We start from the raw sequence: 23077 nt of genomic DNA, 5'->3' as shown, positions 1-23077 counted from the left end.
AAAATTCTTATCTATTTTTCATACGCTGATCGCAAAAAAAATGCACATATTGAGTTTAAACTATTTTTGGACGCAGCTAAGTACGGTTTTTCCCGTTCCAAACTCAACCCTCTATTTATCTATTGATAGCTCAAGGAAATGCAGCATGCTGCAGTCAAGCACAAACAAAGTAAAACACATGAATATGCTCATGAGTACAGCCAGGTAAAATAAATGCCCATGATCAACATCTTTTCAGTTTTCCTTTGTAACTCAGCTGCAGTTATTCCCTTGCAACTCCCTGCACCTAAACATAAATTGTTCCAGAACTGCTGCATTTATTCCCTTGCAACCCCCTTCACATCTATTGCTTTATTTTGAACATTTAAGGTATATTGTTATAGGGGAATGATCAGGCAGCAGCATAAGAAGAGACACTCCCACTCTTCATTTCAGCCTTGCTTATGACCTGTAAACATCTCTGCAGCTCTGATATAATGAGTTTTAGGAGGTAAAATGCTTTCAAAACATTTTTCTTTCTGTATCATTACATGTTTTGAGGAAGGATGAGTAATATATCTGAATATGAAGGTTATATAAAAGGTTTCCTTTAAATGAGACTTGGAGTCTTTCCCTTATGGTCCTTCTAAGAATTTTCTTGATTTAATTATATGTTTTGGTCACTTTTCAGATCTGTATTTTTACAGGTTTACAATATGTTCTAATAGGGTAGTCCAGCTCAGAGGAGGCAAACACTTTAGGTCAACAGAAAAACAGAAGGGCTTTAATATATTGCAAGAAATTTGCAAGCTGGAGAAATATAAGACGTGACAAAATTGAAAATTATTTAGATCATGCTTAAACTTTTTTAAATTGGAAGAATAGTCACACTCATGAAAAATCTTATTTTTACTGAAGCTCTAGAAGCTCTCTGTTTGGGATAGCAGCTGCCATATTAGCTTTGTGTCTCTCCCTGCTCATGCACAGCTCTGGTCTCAGATTACAACGGGGGGTGGGAGGTTTATACTGAAAACAGGAAGTCTGATACAGAAGCCCATGTGTACACAAAAGAAGGAAAGAAATGCTGTGTTTCTTTTGACAGATGACTCAAAGCAGCATTATTTTGAGGGTTTACTGGTATATTTATATATATATATATAAATTTTAGCCTTTCCTTCTCCTTTAAATCTGCATGTGAAAAAGTTGAATGTCAAACCATAATGTGGTTGATTTTGGACATGAGACTGTTTTGGTTGCTACAATAGCACATTATTTTTAGTCCCATCCCTTTTGAACGACTGAGATGTGTTTCATGATATTAAGGGTCAGGATTGGTATGTATTCTGAGTTATGAAGCAACATGTTACCAGAGTATTTTTCCTTTGTGCAGCCAAACTCTTCTTTCTGCTATGCAATGTTCCAAATTGGTAGCACTGAGCTGCAACACCAGTCCTACTTGTTAAGCCTTAAAATGAATGAGCATTGTCTTAAAACTAATGTAATTCAATAAAATGTATCCTGAAAATCTAATCTTGTCATTTGGTAACCTTAAAGGGGTTGTTCACCTTTGAGATAACTTTTAGTATGATGATGATAGTGATATTCTGAGATAATTTGCAATTGTTTTTTTTATTATTTGTGGTTTTTGAGTTATTCAGCTTTTTATTCAACAGCTCTTCAATGTGCATTTTAAGCAATCTGGTAACTAGGGTCCAAATTACCCTAGCAACCATGCATTGATCTGAATAAGAGACTGGAATATAAAAAGGAGAGAATGTGAATAGGATGAGTAATAAAAGTAGCAATAAAAATACATTTGTAGCCTTATAGAGCATTTGTTTTTTTAGAAGGGGACATCGACACCCATTTGAAAGCTGCAAAGAATCAGAAGAAAAAGTCAAATAACTATAAAACTATAAAAAATAAATCATTTGAAACCAATTGAAAAGTTGCTTAGAATTGGTTGTTCTATAACATAATAAAAGTTACTTTAAAGATGAACCACCCCTTTAAATATGCTTCCCCCTAGAAAAATATTTTCAGCAAAGAATAAGGATATATTGGAATATCTTAGGGATGCACCGAATCGAGGATTCGGTTCTGTATTCGGCCATTCACCCATTTTCAGCAGGATTCGGCTGAATCCTTGTACCAATCCGAATCCTTTAAACCAAAGTAAATAAGAAAAAAAAATTGCTGCACGTTTTTTCCCATCCCGCAATGATTTGATTTGCAAATTAGGGTTGTATTCGCCCGAATCTTTCACAAAGTATTCAGGGGTTCGGCCGAATCCAAAATAGTGGATTTGGTGCATCCCTAGACTATCTTGCTGAAATGGGACGTTATCCAGTATGCTCAGGACCTGGGGATTTCCGGATAACTGATCTTTCCATAATTTGGATCTTCATAAATTAAATCTTCCAAAAAATCATATAAACATTAAATAAACCCAATAGGCTGGTTTTCCTTTCAAAAAGGATTAATTATATCTTAGTTTGGATCAAGTACAAGGTACTGTTTTATTATTACACAGAAAAAGGAAATCATTTTTAAAAATTTGGATTATTTGATTATAATAGTCTATGAGAGATAGCCTTTCTGTAATTCTGGATAATGGGTTTCTGGATAACGGATCCCTTGCCTGTAATAAAAAGACATGCATTTAGCATTCAAATTTTATGGTGCATGTACAGTTTTTCGGTCAATTAATTTTCTTTACCTTTATTTCATGCTGTTAATTAATTACTATAATAAATAAATATATATATATTTTTATTTTTTTAAGATAAATACATGAATAAATATCTAATACTCTCATTGTGTATTAAATATTTATTCACGTATTTGTTTTTATGAAAAATACATAGACAAATATTTATATACGTTTGATATGTGCATGGTAAATACAATATTGTCATTTTCACTAAATTATTATTCACCATATGTTAATGGGTATTTAATTGAACACATGATTTACATTGATGAGTTAATTGAATGAGGGCACTGATTGGTCTAAGATTATGCACTTTTGTTTTTTAATGTGAGTTTTTTAATGTGAGTTTTTTAATGTTTTGTATCATCCTTGAAAAAGGTCCTAATGGGGACCGAAACGGCGGGCATTGATACTATCCAACAATAAATAATCTAATTTTTTACCAGGGAGTGCTGGTCTGAAGATAATTGGTGTATACAAAATTACAGTGCACCCCTCCCTTTGCTGAAACGGTTAGCCTTGGAGTGCGGATACTCGTTTGGAAGTGTGTGTGTGTATATGTGTGTATATATATATATATATATATATATATATATATATATATATATATATATATATACATACTGCATGTTGCCGTGCTGAATTAGTCTCAATCAGTGCTGTCCAACTTCTGTGTTACCGAAATTTTTCTGGCCTACATGGTGGAGGGCCGATAATGTAGGCCAGTGTTGACCACTCCCTGTTTTTAAAACCACACCCACTTTAAACCACACCCATATTACCACAAGACCATATCCACATTAATGGTGGTAACACACCAAAAAACCAAATGGTGGATGCTCACTGCAGGGATATCACTAATCAACTCATATGTGAAAAAAGTTGTCATATTAAGACATACCCTTATATTCATATGCCTCCGTCCTCATCCCCTGTGGATAACACCGCACCTCCAGCACATGATTAAACACCTTAGGGGCCACTAACAATAATTTATTTTCAAATGCTAACAAACCCCCAAAACAAATACCAGGCTTATATTCCACAGGCAGAGCAGGGCACACACAGGTAGAGTGAGGCACACACAGGGAGCATAGGGAAGGCAGAGCAGGAGACTGGGAAACCCATCAGGATAAAGTGTGAACAATGTGGACAGTTTCAGTCTGGGTCTCAGGTGTGAACAGTACAGACTTTAGGATGTGAACAATAGAGGTGTCACAAGTGTGAACAATACAGGGGGATCACAGGTGTAAACAATACAGGGGATTAGTCTGAATTTGAGGTTTAAACAATGCAGGGGTCAGTTAATCTCTGTAGTGATACCTTTTAAAGTTTAGACTTGGGGCCACACAAAGGGGGTCGAGGGCCACCAGTTGGACAGCCCTGGTCTAAAAAATAGTGCTTTAAAGGGGTTGTTCACCTTACAAACACTTTTTTTTTTTCAGTTTAGTTGTTTTCAGATTGTTCCCCAAAAATAAAGACTTTTTTCAATTACGTTCCATTATTTATTTTTTACTGTTTTTCCAAAATCTAAGTTTAAAGTTTAATGTCTCTGGTGTTTGAGTCTGGCAGCTCAGTAATTCAGGCGCAGACTCTAAACTGTTACATATTTACAACATTTAGTTGTTCCATTTCTCATCAGCATCTCTGGAGTATTCGCAACTATTGTATCAATTCTAAAAGCTGCCTTTAAAGGAATTGTTCAGTGTAAAAATAAAAACTGGATAAATAGATAGGATGTGCAAAATAAAAAATGTTTCTAATATAGTTAGTTAGCCAAAAATGTAATGTATAAAGGCTGGAGTGATTTGACGTATAACAAGTCAGTCAGAACACTACTTCCTGCTTTTCAGCTCTCTTGGTTTACACTGACTGGTTACCCTGGCTACCAGGCAGTAACCAATCAGAGACTTGAGGGGGGCCACATGGGTCATATCTGTTGCTTTTGAATCTGAGCTGAATGCTGAGGATCAATTACAAACTCACTGAACAGAAATGTACCATGTGGCCCCCCTTCAAGTCGCTGACTAACTCAGAGTTATAGAGCTTAAAAGCAGGAAGTTGGATTCTGGCTGTTTTATTAGACATCTGTTCACTCCAGCCTTTATATATTACATTTTTGGCTAACTAACTATATTAGAAACATTTTTTATTTTGCTCAGCCTATCTATTTACCCAGTTTTTATTTTCATGCTGAACTATTCCTTTAATGAAACCCAGAGATTCTGCTCAGCAGGGACAAAGATAAGAAATGTATCAACTAAATGTTTCAAGTTAGAACAGTTTAGAGGGTCAGCAAACGACCCCCTTCCCAGAGAGAAAATAGAAAGTAATTGGAAAAAGTCTTTATTTCTGGTGATCTATCTGAAAACAACTAGTTGTTTGAAGGTAAACAGCAACTTTGTCTGTGATGTTTCCCTAGCTTCCCTTCATTATCTGAAATGCTCTAGGTCTCTGTTTACAGTTTAAGACCCCGCTGCCTAGAGAAGCCTCAATAGAATTAAGGAAAATAAAAGCAATTTGAAATGTTAATTTCTCTTAACAATTCAAATAAAATGCCATGAGCATCTATTGTTAAATTATCAATATATTATTGGTATTATTTTCTTGGTCAACTGTCCCCAAACTACTTAGTACAGGTATGGGATTCGTTATCCAGAAACCCGTTATCCAGAAAGCTCCGCATTATGGAATAGGTGTCTCCCATGGACTCCATTTTATCCAAATAATCCAGATTTTTAAAAATGATTAACTAAAATAAATGTAATCCTTATTGGAAGCAATAACCCCTTATCTGGAAAAACCCCAGGTCCCAAGCATTCTGGATAACAGGTCTCATACCTGTAGTGTATGAAGGTGGTGGGTAGTCTGAGAGAGTAGACTTTTTGGTGTCATCATAAACACTGTACCAAGGATTGACACATAACAGAGCCTGTTCTTACACTGAACACGTTATGGCATCATCCACGAAACCTGCCTTTTCTCTTCACCTGTGTGTGTCCAGCTTCTGCACATCACTCATCTAGACTTGCTCTTATAAGCATTGAGCTGCCTAAACAATTCCAGACTGAAAAAAATATTTCTGTTTCAAAAACGTTCTTCTATTATTAATACTTAGGGGGTTATTTATCAAAATCAGATTTTTTTAAGTAAAAAAAAGTCTGACCAAACTAGACTCCATGGTTTGACCTTATTTATCATTGAAAAAACTCTATAAAATCGGTTCCGAAAAAAACTCAAAAAATTCAGGTTTTTGTGGGAAAAAACCCCACATTTTCGGGTTGTATGCCCAAACGCTTGAATTTTTCTTGAAATCGCTTGAAACCCCTAAATGTTGATTTTTTTAGGCTGTAACACAGCGCAGACCATGATATCTTCAAATTTAAAATTGGACCTTTGCCATTGACTTCTACAGGACCCCTACAGCTTGGAGATGTAGTATTTTCAGATTCTGACTTTTTCCATCCTCGCGGTATAATAAATCGCAAAAAAAAAAAATCGAATTTTATAGTAAAACAACTCGACTTCAATAAATAACCCCTTAACGTAAGAAAAAAGATCATTGTTCATTTAATAACTGTGCATTTATTTTAAACACTGAAAAAATAAATTATTATTACATTCAGCATTGGATTTATTTCCCACAGAGCAAATTTAAATCCACAAGTACATATAAATACAGCAATTCCATCTACCATAGTTTTCTATGTAAACAGAAATTTACTGATTTGTCTTCTCTCTTTAAAGGGCATGTAAAGTCTAAAATAGAATAAGGCTAGAAATGCTGTATTTTGTATACTAAATATAAACATGAACTTACTGCACCACAAGCCTAATCAAACAAATAATTTATGCTTTGTTAAACATCTTTGCAAGACTAAGACTGTTCACATGCTCAGTGTGGTGTGGGCTGGTTAGGGATCGTCATAAACAAAGCTGCTTGAGTTCTGCATGACTGGGAAGTAAGGTGGGGGCTCCCCCTGCTGTTTATAAGTATGATTGTTTCCCTGCCCAGCAGTTAGGGACCATCTGACAATTCCTATCCACAGCAGTAAATGAAATGTACTGTTGCCCTGCACTGGTAAAACTGATCTGTTTGCTTCAGAAACACTACTATAATTCATATAAAAAAGCTGCTGTTGAGCAATGGCGGAAATTGAAAAACGGCTATATGGCACAGGTTAACGAATGGATAACAGATAACACCATTAGACAGTCAGAGCTTATCTGCTATTTGCTGTGTAACTTGAGCTATTTCTCCTTTGAATGGCTGCCCCCATTGCTACACAGCAGCTTATTTATATAAACAATAATAGTGTTTCTGAAGCAGTTATACCAGTGCAGGGCAACACTGCAATATATTTTCATTACTTTAAAACACTTTACTGTTCCTTTAAAGAAAGTAAAAATGGGATTTTATTTTTTTGTCTTTACATGCCCTTTAATTATAAGACTATACTCCAATGGTAACCTAAGTAGCATAAATCCCATTTGATCTTTACATTATTTATTCTTTTTACATGTTTTTAAGTAGCTTTAAAGCAACAGTAACTTTAAAAAAATGAAAGTGTTTTAAGTAATGAATAAATAATGTAGTGTTGCCTTGCACTGGTTAAACTGGGGTGTTTGCTTCAGAAAGACTACAATAGTTTATATAAACAAACAACTGTGTAGTCATGAGGGCAGCCATACAAGACAAATAGTAGATAACAGATAAGCTATGTAGAATCACATTGTATACTACCAAGCTTATCCATTATCTGCTGTGTATCCTGTGCCTTTTCTCCTTTTTCAGCTTTAAATGGCTGCCCCCATGGCTACACAGCAGCTTGTTAATATATACTAAAGTACAGTTGCAAACAAACCAATTTTACCAGTGCAACCGTGCATTATATTTTAAATAATACAGTTTAATTTGTTGTGTTACGGTTCCTTTGTCATGATACTCCACAGAATAGAAAGACCCTTATCCTGCAAACCCTCCGCAATTCAGATATGATACCATACCTGTGTGCATTGTGCAGCAGACACAAGATGAAATGCCTTTGGTTACCAAGCTACACATCTTTTATACATTTGTCTCTATATCTTATTGAGCAATATGAGCTTGAACAAGTACCAAGGACCCAGCAAAGTGCGTTTATAAGGTCATAAGACAGCCTTGGAACTATTAAGTTACAGTTTGACTGGTATAATTTTAAAGCCTTTCAATGCTGAACTAGAATTAAAATAGTGGCAGGTTATAGAATTCTTTCCCTGAAGTGATTGTAATAGCAGATACATTACTTAGCTTCAGTGGTGTAACTAGAGTGCGCCAGGCCCCCCTGCAAAACAATCTTCAGAGGGGTCCAGTGCACTCCCCATCCTCCCGCCCACTCCCAACTGACTCGATTCCACCCACTCCCAGACCAAGTCCTGCCCTTTTCTCCGATCCCTGCCGACTTGCGATTCGATACCCCTGCCGCAGGTAAGAGAGCTGCTGTGGAAGGGTGGTTCTTGTTAGCTATAGAGGAAGCAGACCCCTGGGCCCCCCTGCATTTATGGTGAGGCTTTCCTTGTCCTTTTAAAGAGACATATTGTGTGAAAAACAAGAATTTGTGCATTATACTATTTTAAATACTGAATGACTGTGCTTTAAAAAGTAGTGCTTTGATTTGATTTCTTGAAAATGCCTGCAAAAACCTTACTCTTCCCTCCCGTCTGTTCCACTTCCTGCAGCCTCCTTTCCCAGGCTGTGCAGAGGAGCTGGCAGCACACTGCACTGTAGTATAGGAATCAATAAGCAGCTAGGCTGACCTGAAAGGGAACTGAAGTCTGCCTTTGCTTGTGACTGCAGGGCTGTAGTTGGCTGTCTCCATGCTACTATGGACGTTCGAACATAGTAGGGGTCGTTAGGACATACCCACCCCTCATTTGAAATGGACACAAGTACTGTAGCAGATTTGTAGGTAGCTCCAATAAAGAAGCCATTTTAAAGACATTCATTTTTAAGTAAAACCAGCACCATATATTATTAATTATTGCTTACAATATTAGGGATTTTTTACTTATCCTTTAAGGACTGGTCATATTCCAACAGATTTAGAACATTTATGGTATTGTACACTGGGTTGCAAATACCTCTTTCACTGAGTGTGTTGACATTTGTTAATCTGTGTTGGAACTTTTAAGCAGGGGATAAGTTGCTAAGATCTATAAACTGAACATTTCATACAAGGATTTTTAACCTCCATGCTGTTTAGGGTTGATCCCCCTGAAAATAGTGAATCTGCTTGCTAAAATAGGTAATAGTCATTAAAGGGGTTGTTCACCTTTGAGTTAACTTTCAGTATGATGTAGATAGTGATATTCTGAGACAATGTGCAATTGGTTTTCATGTTTTATTATGTGTTTTTTTAGTTATTTAGATTTTTATTCACCAGAGCTCCTGTTTGCAGTTTCAGCAATCTGGCTGCTAGGGTCCAAGTTACCCTAGCAACCATACATTGATATGAATAAGAGACTGGAATGTCAATAGGAGAGGCCTGAATAGAAAGATGTGGAATAAAAAGTAGCAATAACAATACATTTGTTTTTAGATGGGTCAGCGACCCCCATTTGAAAGCTGGAGAAAAAAGGCAAATAGTTAAAAAACTATTAAAAATTAATAATGAAGACCAGTTGAAAAGTTGCTTAGAATTGGCCATTCTATAACATACTAAAGTTAACTTTGAGGTAGGGATGCACCGATTCCACAAGGCTGAGATGCCAGAGAGTGCCAGGAAGTCAGTAGTATTGCTGGACTGGAGGTGGTACCATCCATTAATATGCTGGAGTATTGTTTATACTACTGTCCATGGAAGGTCACACCACCTTCAGGCCAGTGACTGATGACAGGCCACAATTATTGAATGATATTTTGTATGGGAGCTACAAGTACATAGTCCATTTTTTCTATTTCACATTACATCCTCCTGTCCCTTGTTCAACCCACAGTGCATTTTGGTATAAGTTAACTTGAAGCCAGCTTGTGTATTCCTTAGGGCTATTCCACACGGGGAGATAGCGACGCGTTTGCGGTCGCGGCGACAAAGCGCCGCGACAGTCGCCGCGACCGGCGCAGGCGACAGTTTTGTATGGGCGCCTATGTAAAAACGCCTGTGCTAACCACACGAGGCGATGCGCTTTTCAACAGTCGCCTGAAAATGCCTCGCCAGGCTTTTTCAGGCGACTGTTGAAAAGCGCATCGCCTCGTGTGGTTAGCACAGGCGTTTTTACATAGGCGCCCATACAAAACTGTCGCCTGCGCCGGTCGCGGCGACTGTCGCGGCGCTTTGTCGCCGCGACCGCAAACGCGTCGCTATCTCCCCGTGTGGACTAGCCCTTATAGTAACACGGTGCCAGGAGTTGCTATGGTTGCTTGCATTTTCATTTTTATATGTAGTAATATGCTTCTACGGAACTGTGGCCTAATTGCATATTACAATTCACTGTATGGCATCCAGCAAAAATGTTCTTATTCTTTTGAAGCAATTCATGTAATTACAGAAACATGACTCATTCTCATACTTTCAGAGTTCTTTTATTTAAGGAAATAAAGTAATGTAGGAACTACACAGACAACATAGTATAGAATGATGGAAATCGTTTTTTTTTAAATTGCACAATTTTAGCCTTTGACAGCTTTTTTAATGTTGTACAGGTATGGGACCTGTTATCAAGAATGCTTGGGACCTGGGGTTTTCCGGACAACGAATATTTCTTTATTTTGGATCTTCACACCATGATTTACTACAAAATCATATAAACATTAAATAAACCCAATAGGCTGGTTTTGCTACTGTTTTATTATTACAGAGAAAATAAATCATATTTGGATAAAATGGAGTCTATGGGAGAAGGCCTTTCCATAATTCAGAGCTTTCTGGATAACTGATCCCATACCAGTACCTTATTTTCAGCAAAAAGGGTAGTAAGGTTGAGCACCTTATTATCTAGTTTACAACTTTCTGCATGCCTGTGGCATTTAGGAGATTCTCGGAAATGTAAGTCACAGCACTTTTCCACATCAATCTTTTCACCTTATTTTGCCACTCAAATGTCATTTTCAATGCCCTTACTGTCATCTATACTAGAAGATGAACCTATTTACCCCCCCCCCCAGCTGCTTTAGAAGTTGAAAAATTAAACTTTGCACTTCAATATTTGAAAAATGGTTACAAATAGAAAATAGAAAGTAATTGGAAAAGTATTTGTTTCTGGTGAACTATATGAAACCAAAAGAACTGAAAAGAGTGGGGAAACTCTGGCTTCCAAACCAAAATTTGATTGAGAGGTCCACATAACACAGAAACCCCTAATATACCTATCACAGTTACCTGTTTCTTCAAAAAGTTTGAATAAATTCCATTTTCTATGCTGCAATCCAGCTGGTTAACAGTTCTTCTCTTTCTGCATCATTTGAAATCCTGGCAGGGAAGGAGGGACTAACACACTGATGTTACAAATTGTAACATTTTACAGACAGCATGAAGGAACTACTTAACCCACAATGCATTGCAGTGTGATGTTCTGTTCCTTATTGAAATCACGTGTGCAGGGAATTGTGGTCTTTGGAGGATGCAGTCTAATGACAGCTGGCTGTTGATACATAGTAACAGTAGTCAGCCAGCTCAGCAAAGTAGTCAGAAAGATCAGCAGAGGCTATTCTTAGGGATCTTTGAGAAACCATTAAAAATCATGAAAAGTCTGCATATTTTTTAATTGATGTATATTGCAAAGTTGCTTGAAATTATATTTAAGGTGAACAATCCTTTTAATTGCAGTGGACACAATGACAGTGAGGTCAGATAAGGTCAGTGGCACATGGGGCAGTTATGGACGTTTTGTTGGACTTGTGAGTTCCAGTGTTGGGAAAGGTTGAGGCTAGGGCCACACAGGGCTGATATCAGCCAGCTCATGTACAAACAAATTTCAGCACAAAATGCAGAGACTCACGGTTTCTTCACCTAAATCCTGTTCATACAGGAGCCGATTCAGCACTTCTGAATGAGAAAAAGAAAGAAGGCTACTGTAGGGGCTACTTTCAGCGAACTGATTTCAGCCCAGTGTGGCCATAGCCTAACCCTAAACTCTCACAATTGCCCTGAATGGTCATTGTCTAGACCCTGCCGATACACTTGTAGTTCAGGTGATTATTACTTGGAAATGCATTTCTGACTAACAGTCTCCTGACCAGCAAATGCACCTGTATAGTCTAGACAATTTACATTGAGGGCAATGGATTTTTATTCTTTGCCAAATTAGAATTTGTGCAGGCAGCAAAGCACTCACAATCGCACTGTGTGCCATCACTCTTGGATTAGATGCACTGTTGCTGTTAACTCTGGTCTTTGTGCCTTTTACATGCATGGCAACATCAAATACATACTGTATGTGAGGAGGAGAGCCATCTGCTGTTGATTTTGGCTCAGTGTGATGAATAATGGCTTTGATAAACGCTTCAAAGGACCACTTGCTTTGTGATTATTCCAATCTATGGTATAACATTTTTGCATATTGTGTTTCTTTTTTCCTGGCATATGTGATTAGCTGGTTATACTACGTTTTCAAAAGGAAAATGAAATGTACAAATATATTTCATATACACATAGAGGTTGATCTATCAGTGGAAAAATATAGATTTTTCCTACATTTATTATTTTCTAGCAGCTTCTCATGAGTAAAAATATATATAATATATATGAAAAATGCTGTCAATTTGAGCAAGTATAACATAGACATGCAACGTGCCCTTGGCTAACTGAATTTGGAGCAGGAGTGTTATTTCCTGGACAAAGCTGATGTATAGTGGGTGCCTTTATAGTTGAGCCTTATACATTTCATTAATGTGAGAAGAAAAATTAAAAAAAAATGCAAAACTTCAACAGAAACTATGATTAAAAATTTGCTTCAAATATAGGTATGTATTTTTCGTCCGAAAACCATTTTTTCACAAAATGAGGGAATGTTTTGTTTTCCATAGGCTACTATTTAAACAAATAATTATGGGTGCAAGATTATCAAAATAATGGTGCAGCCTTCAGGTGTAATTATAGTATGCTAAACCATGCTCACAGTATAACATAAGTAATTATTAAGAAAAACTGAATACAAGAGGCATAACATTTACATGAATTATAAATAGGGTTTTTACAGGGCATGGACATAATAATGCTGGTATAGTTACACAAATTTATGGGAATATTTGTGTGATCCCATTACTCACAGAAAGTGTGCTCACACTATATAAGCTCAAGTAACTTTTTGTGCCCAGTTCGGTGCCTTTGCATAAGATCAGCTGAGTGTGAATTTTTATTTGTAAAGGCCACACATTCACAGTTAAATTGAAGGTCTGTGCATGTAGGGCCATCTTAAGAAAGATCCACTTGTGATCAAGGCTGCTATCAGAAATTACGGGGCCCCATACAACAAAATCTTCTGGCCCAGGGCCCACCGCTGATCCCATCCAGCCCACAGCACAGTAAAAAAAACAACACATTCATTCAAGCTAAAACAGTAACCCCCCCCCCACACACACACACACAAATTATAAATAGCCATTGGTGGTCAGGACGTCCAACCAAGTTAAACAAAAAATTAATAAGACCCTGCACACAAAAACATTGGTGGCCAGGCCCCCCTTCTACAAGTTATAAAAAACATTGGTGGCCTGGGTTCCCATTAAGTTACCATTGGTGGCCAGACCCCCCACCCCACAAGTAATAGGGCCCCCCTGTAAGTTATAAAAAAATATTGGTGGCCTGCCCCCCCCCCCCTTAAGTAATAAAAAGCCATTGGTGACCAGGGCCCCCCATAAGTTAAAAAATTGGTGATCAGGGTCCCCCATAAAAGTTAAATAAAATACATTAGTGGTCAGGGGAACTTACCTTTAAAGGTCTTCTTCATTCTCTTCTTGTTTGGCTCTATTTGGTGGCTTTGGGTCCTTTTAGCAACTTTTGGACTTTTCAGCGGCTTCATGTTCTTTCGGCGGTTCGGGTCCTTTTGACAGATTCCCCCTCTTTGTGACTCAAGGGGGCCACGGCAAACCCAGGAAGTGTGGCACCATCGGGCCCTCCTTCAAGCTTAAAAAAACTGCTTGTGATTAATGGTCATGGCAGTTACATACATATTTATTTTAGCCAAGAAGACAGTATCAGAATATAAGTGTATGTTCTCAGGGTTGTTCTCGTTCAAACACATATTTTCAGTTCAGTTGGTTAAGGGTAATGTCACACTGTAAGATTCGGCAACTAATTGCCTCTTCTTTGGGGCAACTATTCTCCCCGTACTGCTTCCCCCTGTCTTCCTCTTCTAGAATGAAAAAACGACTGCGGCCGAAGTTTCCTCGTGAGGATTTTTCACCATAAACAAAGACTTTTTCCAGTCACTTTCTTTGTGACAGTTTTTCTAATAATGAAGTGTAAAGTTTAATTTTTCACCTGCAGCTCGGGGGGGGGGGGGGAGCTGCAGTTAACTATTCTAAACTGATACATTTAGTTGATACATTTCTTATCTTTGTCCCTGCAGAGCTGAATCCCCGAGTGTCATTAAAGGCAGCTGTGACAATTGATAAAATAGTTGCTGATATTCTACAGATACTGCTGAGAAATGTATCAACTAAGGGGCAGATTTATCAAGGGTCAGATTTATCAAGGGTCGAAGTGAATTAGAGGGAATTTTCAAAGTAAAAAAATTTTAAATCGAATAGGATACTACGACTTCGAATTTACTTCGACTTCGATTTGAAGTAAAAATCGTTCGAATATTCGACCATTCGATAATCAAAGTACTGTCTCTTTAAAAAAACTACGACTTCAATACTTCCCCAAATTAAACGTGCCGAAGTGCTATGTTAGCCTATGGGGGCCTTCTACAACATTATTCGAAGTCTTTACACATCGAATAAAAATCCTTCAATCGTAAGCTAAAATCATTCGATTCGAAAGATTTAATCGTTCAATCGCACAATTTTTGTTTGATCGCAGGATTGCCAAATTTGCTGAAAAAACTTTGAATTCGATATTCAAATTCGAAGTTTTTTAATTCGATGGTCTAATTTCGAAGTTTTTTGTACTTCGAAATTCGACCCTTGATAAATCTGCCCCCAAATGTAGCAAATTACAACAGTTACAAATTTGCTACTGGATCACTGAGCTGTCGGCCTGAAACACTAGAGACATGAACATTATAAGCTTAAACTTTAATTTTTGAAAAAACGGTAAAAAAGAAAACACGGAAAGCAATTGAAAAAAGTCTTTGTTTATGGTTTACAATCTGAAAACAACTAAACTGAAAAAAAGTGTTTGGAAGGTGAACAACCCCTTTAACAACAGAAAATGGATATCTTAGTGACAGTTTTGAGTCGGTTTTGTGCACCTTATTGTACCTTCTCCTATTTTTAGCCTTGGTCATTTTAGCAGCACCTTGTCCCAGTTTTCATTTTAAGGAAAGTCTAGTCTAAGGACAATGATAACCTCCAAAGTCTGTTTGGTTCTCTGTGGATCTGTTAATGTTTTGTTACAGATTTTGTGCAGCTTTTTGCTAGATGAGTAGCCCTGCTGTTTAGGAAATGACAGTCTAGGTTTATTTATTTTTTTCTCATATTATGTTATGCAACAAATTTCAACTCAGCATTCTGAATACTTCCACAAATATAAACCTGTCATGCCAACCCCATAAAGCTTCTGCCAGTAAAATTTCCAGAGTCTGCCAGTGCTTAAAGCCAAATAATTATTGAAAACACAGATATGCTGATTTTAACGTTTAAATGCTGTCAAGCTGAAGCTTTAAGATAACTGCTCACTCACCAGGTGAAATTCAGTTCATTATGAGATGATGCAACATTTCTTTTTGTGGTATATTTGAGCCATCTCTTAAAATAGTTTCTTCCAAGTAAAATAGCTATAAATGCTTTGAGATTTAAGTTCTGTAAACTATATTTGGCCTGACCCTGAAAAATCCTGATGTGTTTTCGCTGAACATTACACTACAAAGCATGGGATGCTCTTGGAAGCCCCTTCACAGAATATGCTAGTTGGGCAAAATAAAGCTCAAGCGTACCACTGAAACTGTGATCTGAACATCAGACAAGTAGTCAGCACAACAATTTTCACTCATAGTGCACGTTCTTCAACGGCCACTTTCCATTGGCATCACAAATCAGCAGGTATTTATGAACAGCACCACCAAACTCTTTATCATTAAAAAGCCTTTAGTTGTGCTTTCAAGGGCATCACAGCAACGTTTCAGGCCATGTGGCCTTTTATCAAAAAACACAAATAATAAAAAATTAAAACCAATAGCAAATTGTCTCCCAATCACTCTCTATATCATACTAAAAGTTAATTTAAAGATGAACAACCCCTTTAAATGTAAATGTAAGAAAAGTTCAATATCCATTGAAAATTAATGTATGTTGTTAATTGTGTTAATTGATATTTTCTTTCCTTATGCACACCAAAAAAAAAAGTGTGGACACCTTTCTTTAAAGGGAGTATGAATAATCCCAGAGACAAATAGACATTGACTGGAGAGATGAAATGAATGGGCTGGGATGATGGATTGATGCTGTAATTAGTAATAGATACATATGTGTGTGAATGTGTCATAGCTTAATGAATGCTGCTGAATAGGATAGCTAGGACAGCTTCTTGTAATAAATATTGCGAGAGTATATGGCTAGAAGCTGTATATGGAAATAGATTCTAGTTTTATATGCCAGTTCTTTCAATAGCAAACTGTTTTCTTTCCATGATGATCTGCTTTTCTGTTCCACTTAATTTAAGAGATTTTGTTTTAACTTTAGGGAAGAAAAATCTGAGGATCAAGATCTTCAAGGACAAAAAGATAAACCACCAAAACTCAGGAAAGTAAAAAAAGACAAGAAGGATGAGGAAGAAAAGCAGGAACCATTTCATTCCTCTGAGCATCAGCCCGGAGAACCTGCAGATGAAGGGAAAGCTGATATGTCTGAAAGTGCTGAGGAAAACCTTGCTGTTCCTGAATCTTCTGCCTCTCCCAAACAGAGGCGGTCTGTTATTAGAGACAGGGGTCCCATGTACGAAGACCCCACTCTTCCTGAAGGCTGGACACGAAAACTCAAGCAAAGAAAATCTGGTCGTTCTGCTGGAAAATTTGATGTATATTTAATCAAGTAAGTATATTAACTGGAAACGTTTGTTAAGTTTACATGTGGGGATGGACCAGATCCAAGATTTAATTTGGGATTTGGCTACATTCCAGAATTTTTAGCGTTTTTTCCAGCTAAGCGTGTGGCTTTAAAGGTTTGGCCACTCGAAAAGAACAATATTATGTTAACAGATGATGCATTTTATATCATTTTACAATTAAGTATGCAAATTAGGGCTCTAATTCAGTTCAGAAAAAAAATAACACCAAAAATTATGGTTTCAGTACATCCAAATTTGCATTTGAGATCTCTGTTTCATGCTCATTGCTTATCCTGGCATGTTTCAAGTGTTAGATAGATTTTTATTTCATAGTTACTGGATTCATTTTCCTAAATGCTTGGTAGTCCACATAGAAATTGCAATTTATTGCAAAACAATCACTTTGCAATCAATGTAGCCAGGCAACTTGTTTTCATTAGAACTCCTGATGTCTCTAGTTGGTTAGTTACCCTAGTCTGGTGGTTTACAAAATGTGGGACTGATCCTGGGAGGGAGGCTGTTTTAGACTTAATGTAGTCTTGTGGGATTTTATAGTATATCATGTAAGTAGACTATTATATGCTGATTTCAGCATAGGGACATTAGTGTCATATTGAACTGTAACTGTCCCAAATTTGGTACTATTGTGTGTGTCTTTAAATATTTATTATTCTCTCCCAAGCAGACATGTCTGTTAGTTGAGATTCCTTTGAGTTTGATTTTAAGAAATAATATAATTATTATAACATTCCCAGGAAATTTAGAATTAAGCATTCAGGCATACTTGTACAGGTATGGGACCTATTATCCAGAATGCGCGAGACCTTGGGTTTTCCGGATAACGGATCTTTCCATAATAGAACTTCATACCTTGAGGCAGGGGCACATGGGCAGATTCGGGGAGATTTAGTCGCCTGGCGACTAATCGTCTCTTCTGCGGGGCGACAATCTCCCCGAACTGCCTTCCCCCTGCCTTCGGCCTGCTATATTGACAAAAAGAGGCGAATATTCGCCAGGCTGAATCTGCCCATGTGCCCCTGCCCTAAAGGAGTTGTTCACCTTCCAAACACTTTTTTTCAATTCAGTTGTTTTTAGATTGTTCCCCAGTAATAAAGACTTAATTACTTTCCATTATTTATTTTTTAATGTTTTACCAAAATCTAAGTTTCAAATTGAATGTCCCTGTCTCTGGTGTTCGAGTCTGGCAGCTCAGTAATTCAGGTGCAGACTCTGAACTGTTACAATTTTGCAACATTGAGTTGATACATTTCTCAGCAGCATCTCTGGAGTATTAGCAACTATCCTGTATCTACTCAGCAGGAACAAAGAGAAGAAATGTATCAACTAAATGGGAACAGCAAGTAAGTGTTTAAAGGTGGCCATACACGGGCCGATAAAAGCTGCCGACAGACCAAGTCGGCAGCTTATTGGCCCGTGTATGGGGGGCCCCCGACGGGCTTCCCCGATCGAGATCTGGCCGAAAGTCGGCCAGATCTCGATCGGATGGGGTTAAAAATCCCGTCGGATCGCGGCCGCATCTGTTCGTTGATGCGGTCCTGCGATCCGACCGCCCGTTTGGCGAACGCTAGGATCCGATCGTTGGGCCCTAGGGCCCACGATCGGATCAGCCCGATATTGCCCACCTCAAGGTGGGCATATCGGAGGGAGATCCGCTCGTTTGGCGACATCGCCAAACGAGCGGATCTATCCGTGTATGGCCACCTTAAGTCTCCTGCCAAATTACTTGATGTTTCAAGTGCAGAAACCTGCTGCTAGTCCCAGGAATACAGGGCTTACTGATCTTGTAGGCGTCTAAATGATACACAAGTTTAGACGTGGAAAAGGGCACAGGCCACAGCCTTAGTGTCCTTACTTTATATCCTATAGGAGATGGTAAACACAGATATTTTTCAGCGCAGAGTGCAGCATTCCCATTACCAAGTACATAAATGACCCCTAATATGTCTTTGTGTATAGGTCTGTAATAACAACATTTAATGGTCGAGATCAGGCCATGGGAAAGATTCAGTTAGATGAGAAAAACATGTCTCGTGAAAACGCAAAAGAAGTCTGTGGGAAGTTTGTACCTGAAATGAGAGATATGTTTTCCACATTGAATTGAATCTTCTGGTCCTTTGTATGTGTGGGTAATTATCTTAACAGACCTAGGGTCAGAGAGGTTGTTCTGGAGTATAACAGTACTTAAGGTGGCCATACACGGGCCGATAAAAGCTGCCGACAGACCGTGTCGGCAGTTTATTGGCCCGGGTATGGGGCCCCCCGACGGGCTTCACCGATCGAGATCTGGCCGAAAGTCGGCTAGATCTCGATTGGATGGGACGAAAAATCCCGTTGGATCGCTGCCGCATCTATCCGTTGATGCGATCCCGCGATCTGACCGCCCATTGCTATTCGTTAGGATCCAATCGTTGGGCCCTAGGGCCCACGATCGGATCAGCCCGATATTGCCCACAAGGTGGGCATATCGGGGGGAGATCTGCTTGTTTGGCGACATCGCCAGTAGTAATAAGCCCTTAGGATCATGGCACACAGTGTGTGCTTTGTCACCCTAACATTTTAGAGCTTAGGGCTAACACAATTCTCAAGATCATCCTGCCTGTTCCTATAGTTATAATATATTAATAGCCTACAAAGCTGTTCCCGGGGTATTTAACCCGGTGCAGTTCTGCTCCTGACAGTTCTGCGCCCGACAGTTTTAAGTGATACTTACTTGATAGTTTTATCTGCTTCAGCAGTGATGTTGAGTTTTGTCTGGGGTTTTTGTGACCTGACAAGCTGAAGCACTAAAATAAACAGTACCTCCAGTATTTAAACTTACACAAAGCGTATAGTCCGCACTGCAGCATCCAGGGCTGAAAAATGTTGGAGCCTGAGGTAATGGGTGCTAGGAAAGGCAAGGCTTTAATTTTAAGGCTTGTGTCAAAGATGGTGGATTCTTGGCTTGTGGATATCCAGAGCCTAAGAATCCACCCTTATGCTTCTAACAGTTTTTTTTATGTGCCTGCACTTGGAGCATATTTGTCAGCCCAGATGCTGGCACACGGAGCGCATTTTGGTGCCAGAACGTATACTGAAGTGTTTCCACTCCAAAATCTGCTCCATGTTCCTGCACCTGGGATGCCACTTTGGGTGCAGGCACAAAAAGCTGTTTGAAGCATAAGGGCGGATTCCTGACCTGCGTTTATCCACAGGCTGATTGTGTGTTTAATATATTTGTGTAATAGGGCTTCTATAAGACCCTACAAGTACAAAATCCCCTTGTTACACACATCATGTAAAAATGTTGATCATCTGGCTTCGATCAGTCTTAGTTAAACAAACCAAACAGCCAGGTCATTAAAGGTGTGGTTCATCTTTCAAGAACTTTTTTCTCAGTTCAGTTGTTTACAGATAGTACCACAGAAATAATGTTTTTCACTTGCTTTCTACTGAAAAAGGTCACAATTTCTTGTGTACTACTTTAAAACAGTTGAAGTCAAAAAAGTTTTGGGACCCTTCTGAACCCTTCCAATTAAAGGTTTATCTCAAAGGTAGCACATTTAATGCAACTGACAGTGAGTAATGAATTGTCCTTTGAACCAATGTCATTCTATATAATTTATGGTTTTGTTATTACAGTAGATTACATTCTTTCTTTCATTTCTACAGCCCTAATGGAAAAGCTTTTCGGTCCAAAGTTGAGCTTATAGCATACTTCCAAAAGGTAGGGGACACATCTCTAGACCCTAATGATTTTGACTTCACTGTAACTGGGAGAGGGAGCCCGTCTCGAAGGGAACAGAAGCAACCGAAAAAGCCTAAAGCTCCAAAATCTTCTGTATCAGGGAGAGGAAGAGGAAGACCTAAAGGAAGTATAAAAAAAGTTAAGCCACCTGTAAAATCTGAAGGAGTACAAGTCAAAAGGGTGATAGAGAAGAGTCCGGGAAAACTTTTGGTTAAAATGCCTTATTCTGGAACTAAAGAGGCATCAGATGCAACAACGTCACAACAGGTTTTGGTCATTAAAAGAGGCGGTCGTAAAAGAAAATCAGAAACTGATCCATCTGCAGCTCCTAAAAAAAGGGGGAGAAAGCCAAGCAACGTGAGCTTGGCTGCTGCAGCAGCAGAAGCAGCAAAGAAAAAAGCAATCAAAGAGTCTTCCATCAAGCCTCTTTTAGAGACTGTGTTACCAATAAAGAAACGCAAGACCAGGGAGACTATCAGTGTAGATGTAAAAGATACAATAAAACCAGAGCCTCTTACACCTGTTATAGAAAAAGTCATGAAAGGACAAAACCCTGCAAAAAGTCCAGAAAGCAGAAGCACAGAGGGTAGCCCAAAAATTAAAACTGGCTTGCCGAAAAAAGAGCTGCAGCAGCACCATCATCATCATCACCACCACCATCACCATCATCACTCCGAATCTAAGGCATCTGCCACCAGTCCAGAGCCAGAGACTTCAAAGGACAACATTGGGGTTCAGGAGCCCCAGGACTTAAGTGTCAAAATGTGTAAAGAGGAGAAGCTACCAGAAAGTGATGGCTGTGCTCAGGAGCCAGCCAAGACTCAGCCTGCTGATAAATGTAGAAACCGAGCAGAAGGTGAAAGAAAAGACATTGTTTCATCTGTCCCTAGACCAACAAGAGAAGAGCCCGTGGACACCAGAACAACGGTGACAGAAAGAGTTAGCTGACTTTAAAAGGATTAGCAAAAACAGTTAAAAATTAACTAAGGCAGCTCTGGTCTCTTCTTTGTGTGGGTAGGGCTCTGACAAGGCTTCCCTATAAATGAAGTAAAGAAAAAAAGTCTATTTTTTTCCTCCTGTAGCTTGGAGTTTCGTAGCTTTGGGGTAGCAATGAATGTCGAATGTGTATCTTTTTAATACCTACGAGCACAGTCAGTCAGGGGTGAAGACTTCTACCAGAGGAAGAAGCAGCTTTGCACTTTTTTATACTAAATATGCTCCTTTCAACATGGCTTTCTCTGCATCATACTACTGACAAAGACGGGCTGTTTCCCTAGCATTTTAGGTATGCCAACCTTAGCTTTGCTCCTGTTAGCAATCGTAAAATCCCAGTGCCATCACAAATAAGCTACACACCACTGCAAAGCAGCATTAAAAATGATTTATTTAGTTACAGTACAACTGATAGGATGAAGTATGGTCTGATTTCATCCAGACCATATCTTGCCAAATTATCATTCCCATGCACTGAACGAGGGTACTATGACACTGCGTTCTACTTTTTATTTCTAAACAATCAATCATAATTACTATTGAGACAGCCCTTCAATCAAACATTGCTTTTGCTGATTTTGCTCTCTTTTCTTTAGTTTAGTGTGACAGTGGTTTGATACCTCAGCAGCTTCTGTACATATTTTGTTATTTTCTGGCTATAAGGTACGTACACAGTCATACTGAACTAAGGAAGGTAATGCATAAATCCACACACTGACTTCATGCCAAAAGAGAGCAGCAAAATTCATTATGCAGCTGCTAAAAAAAGCAGGGATATTCAAACTGCAGCCCTCTAGATCCTGGAGAACTACACCCGCCACTGCCTCCTAAGCTCCTGACTGTCACTGGGATGCAGGGGTTGTACAACAGCATCTGTAGGGCTGCAAGTGAGACATCCCTGACCTTAAGGATTCATTCCTGTTAGGGCTTTAGCACACAGCCAGATTCGGGGAGATTTAGTCGCCTGGCGACTAATCGCCTCTTCTTCGGGGCAACAATCTCCCCAAACTGCCTTCCCCCTGCCTTCCGCCTGCTAAAATGAAAAATCGCCTGCTGCAATGCACTCGCGGCACTTCGATTTCCGAAGTTGCTTCACAAGGAAACTTCGGGTGACTTCGGAAATCGAAGCGCCGTGAGTGCATTGCTGCAGTCAATTTTTCATTTTAGCAGGCAGAAGGCAGTTCGGGGAGATTGTTGCCCGTGTGCTAAAGCCCTTAAACTGAATTATCCACATACAGTGATAGGAGTCATTGAACAGATTACTGTGCTGAAACAGTGTAAGCAAGAAATAAGACGAACTTCATGTAGTGCAATTCATTATTTTAAAGGAAAATAAGTAGATCTGAAATGTTCTTCCATTTAATTCAAACTCAAGTAGCTTTTCGCTAGTAATAATCGTTGTTGCACTCTTTCTTTTCCATTTCCCCTTTAAGAAAAAAAAAGAAGTAGTCATTGCAG

At 38.7% G+C, this 23077-nt stretch overlaps 1 protein-coding gene across 1 annotated transcript in view; it reads left to right on the top strand.

Moving 5' to 3' along the window:
• The window catches only part of mecp2.S (methyl-CpG binding protein 2 S homeolog), a 31247-nt gene extending 9561 nt beyond the window's left edge, over positions 1–21686 (top strand). The window contains 2 exon segments of the mRNA NM_001088385.1: positions 16518–16865; positions 20551–21686. Coding sequence (NP_001081854.1) covers positions 16518–16865; positions 20551–21574 — 1372 coding nt within the window. The 3' untranslated portion in view covers positions 21575–21686.
• Positions 21687–23077: the final 1391 nt, after the last annotated feature.

Source organism: Xenopus laevis, chromosome 8S, assembly GCF_017654675.1.
Source record: "Xenopus laevis strain J_2021 chromosome 8S, Xenopus_laevis_v10.1, whole genome shotgun sequence".
NCBI lineage: Eukaryota > Metazoa > Chordata > Amphibia > Anura > Pipidae > Xenopus > Xenopus laevis.
The sequence above is the reverse complement of the archived record's forward strand: the minus strand, read 5'-3'. Positions and strand labels throughout refer to the sequence as shown.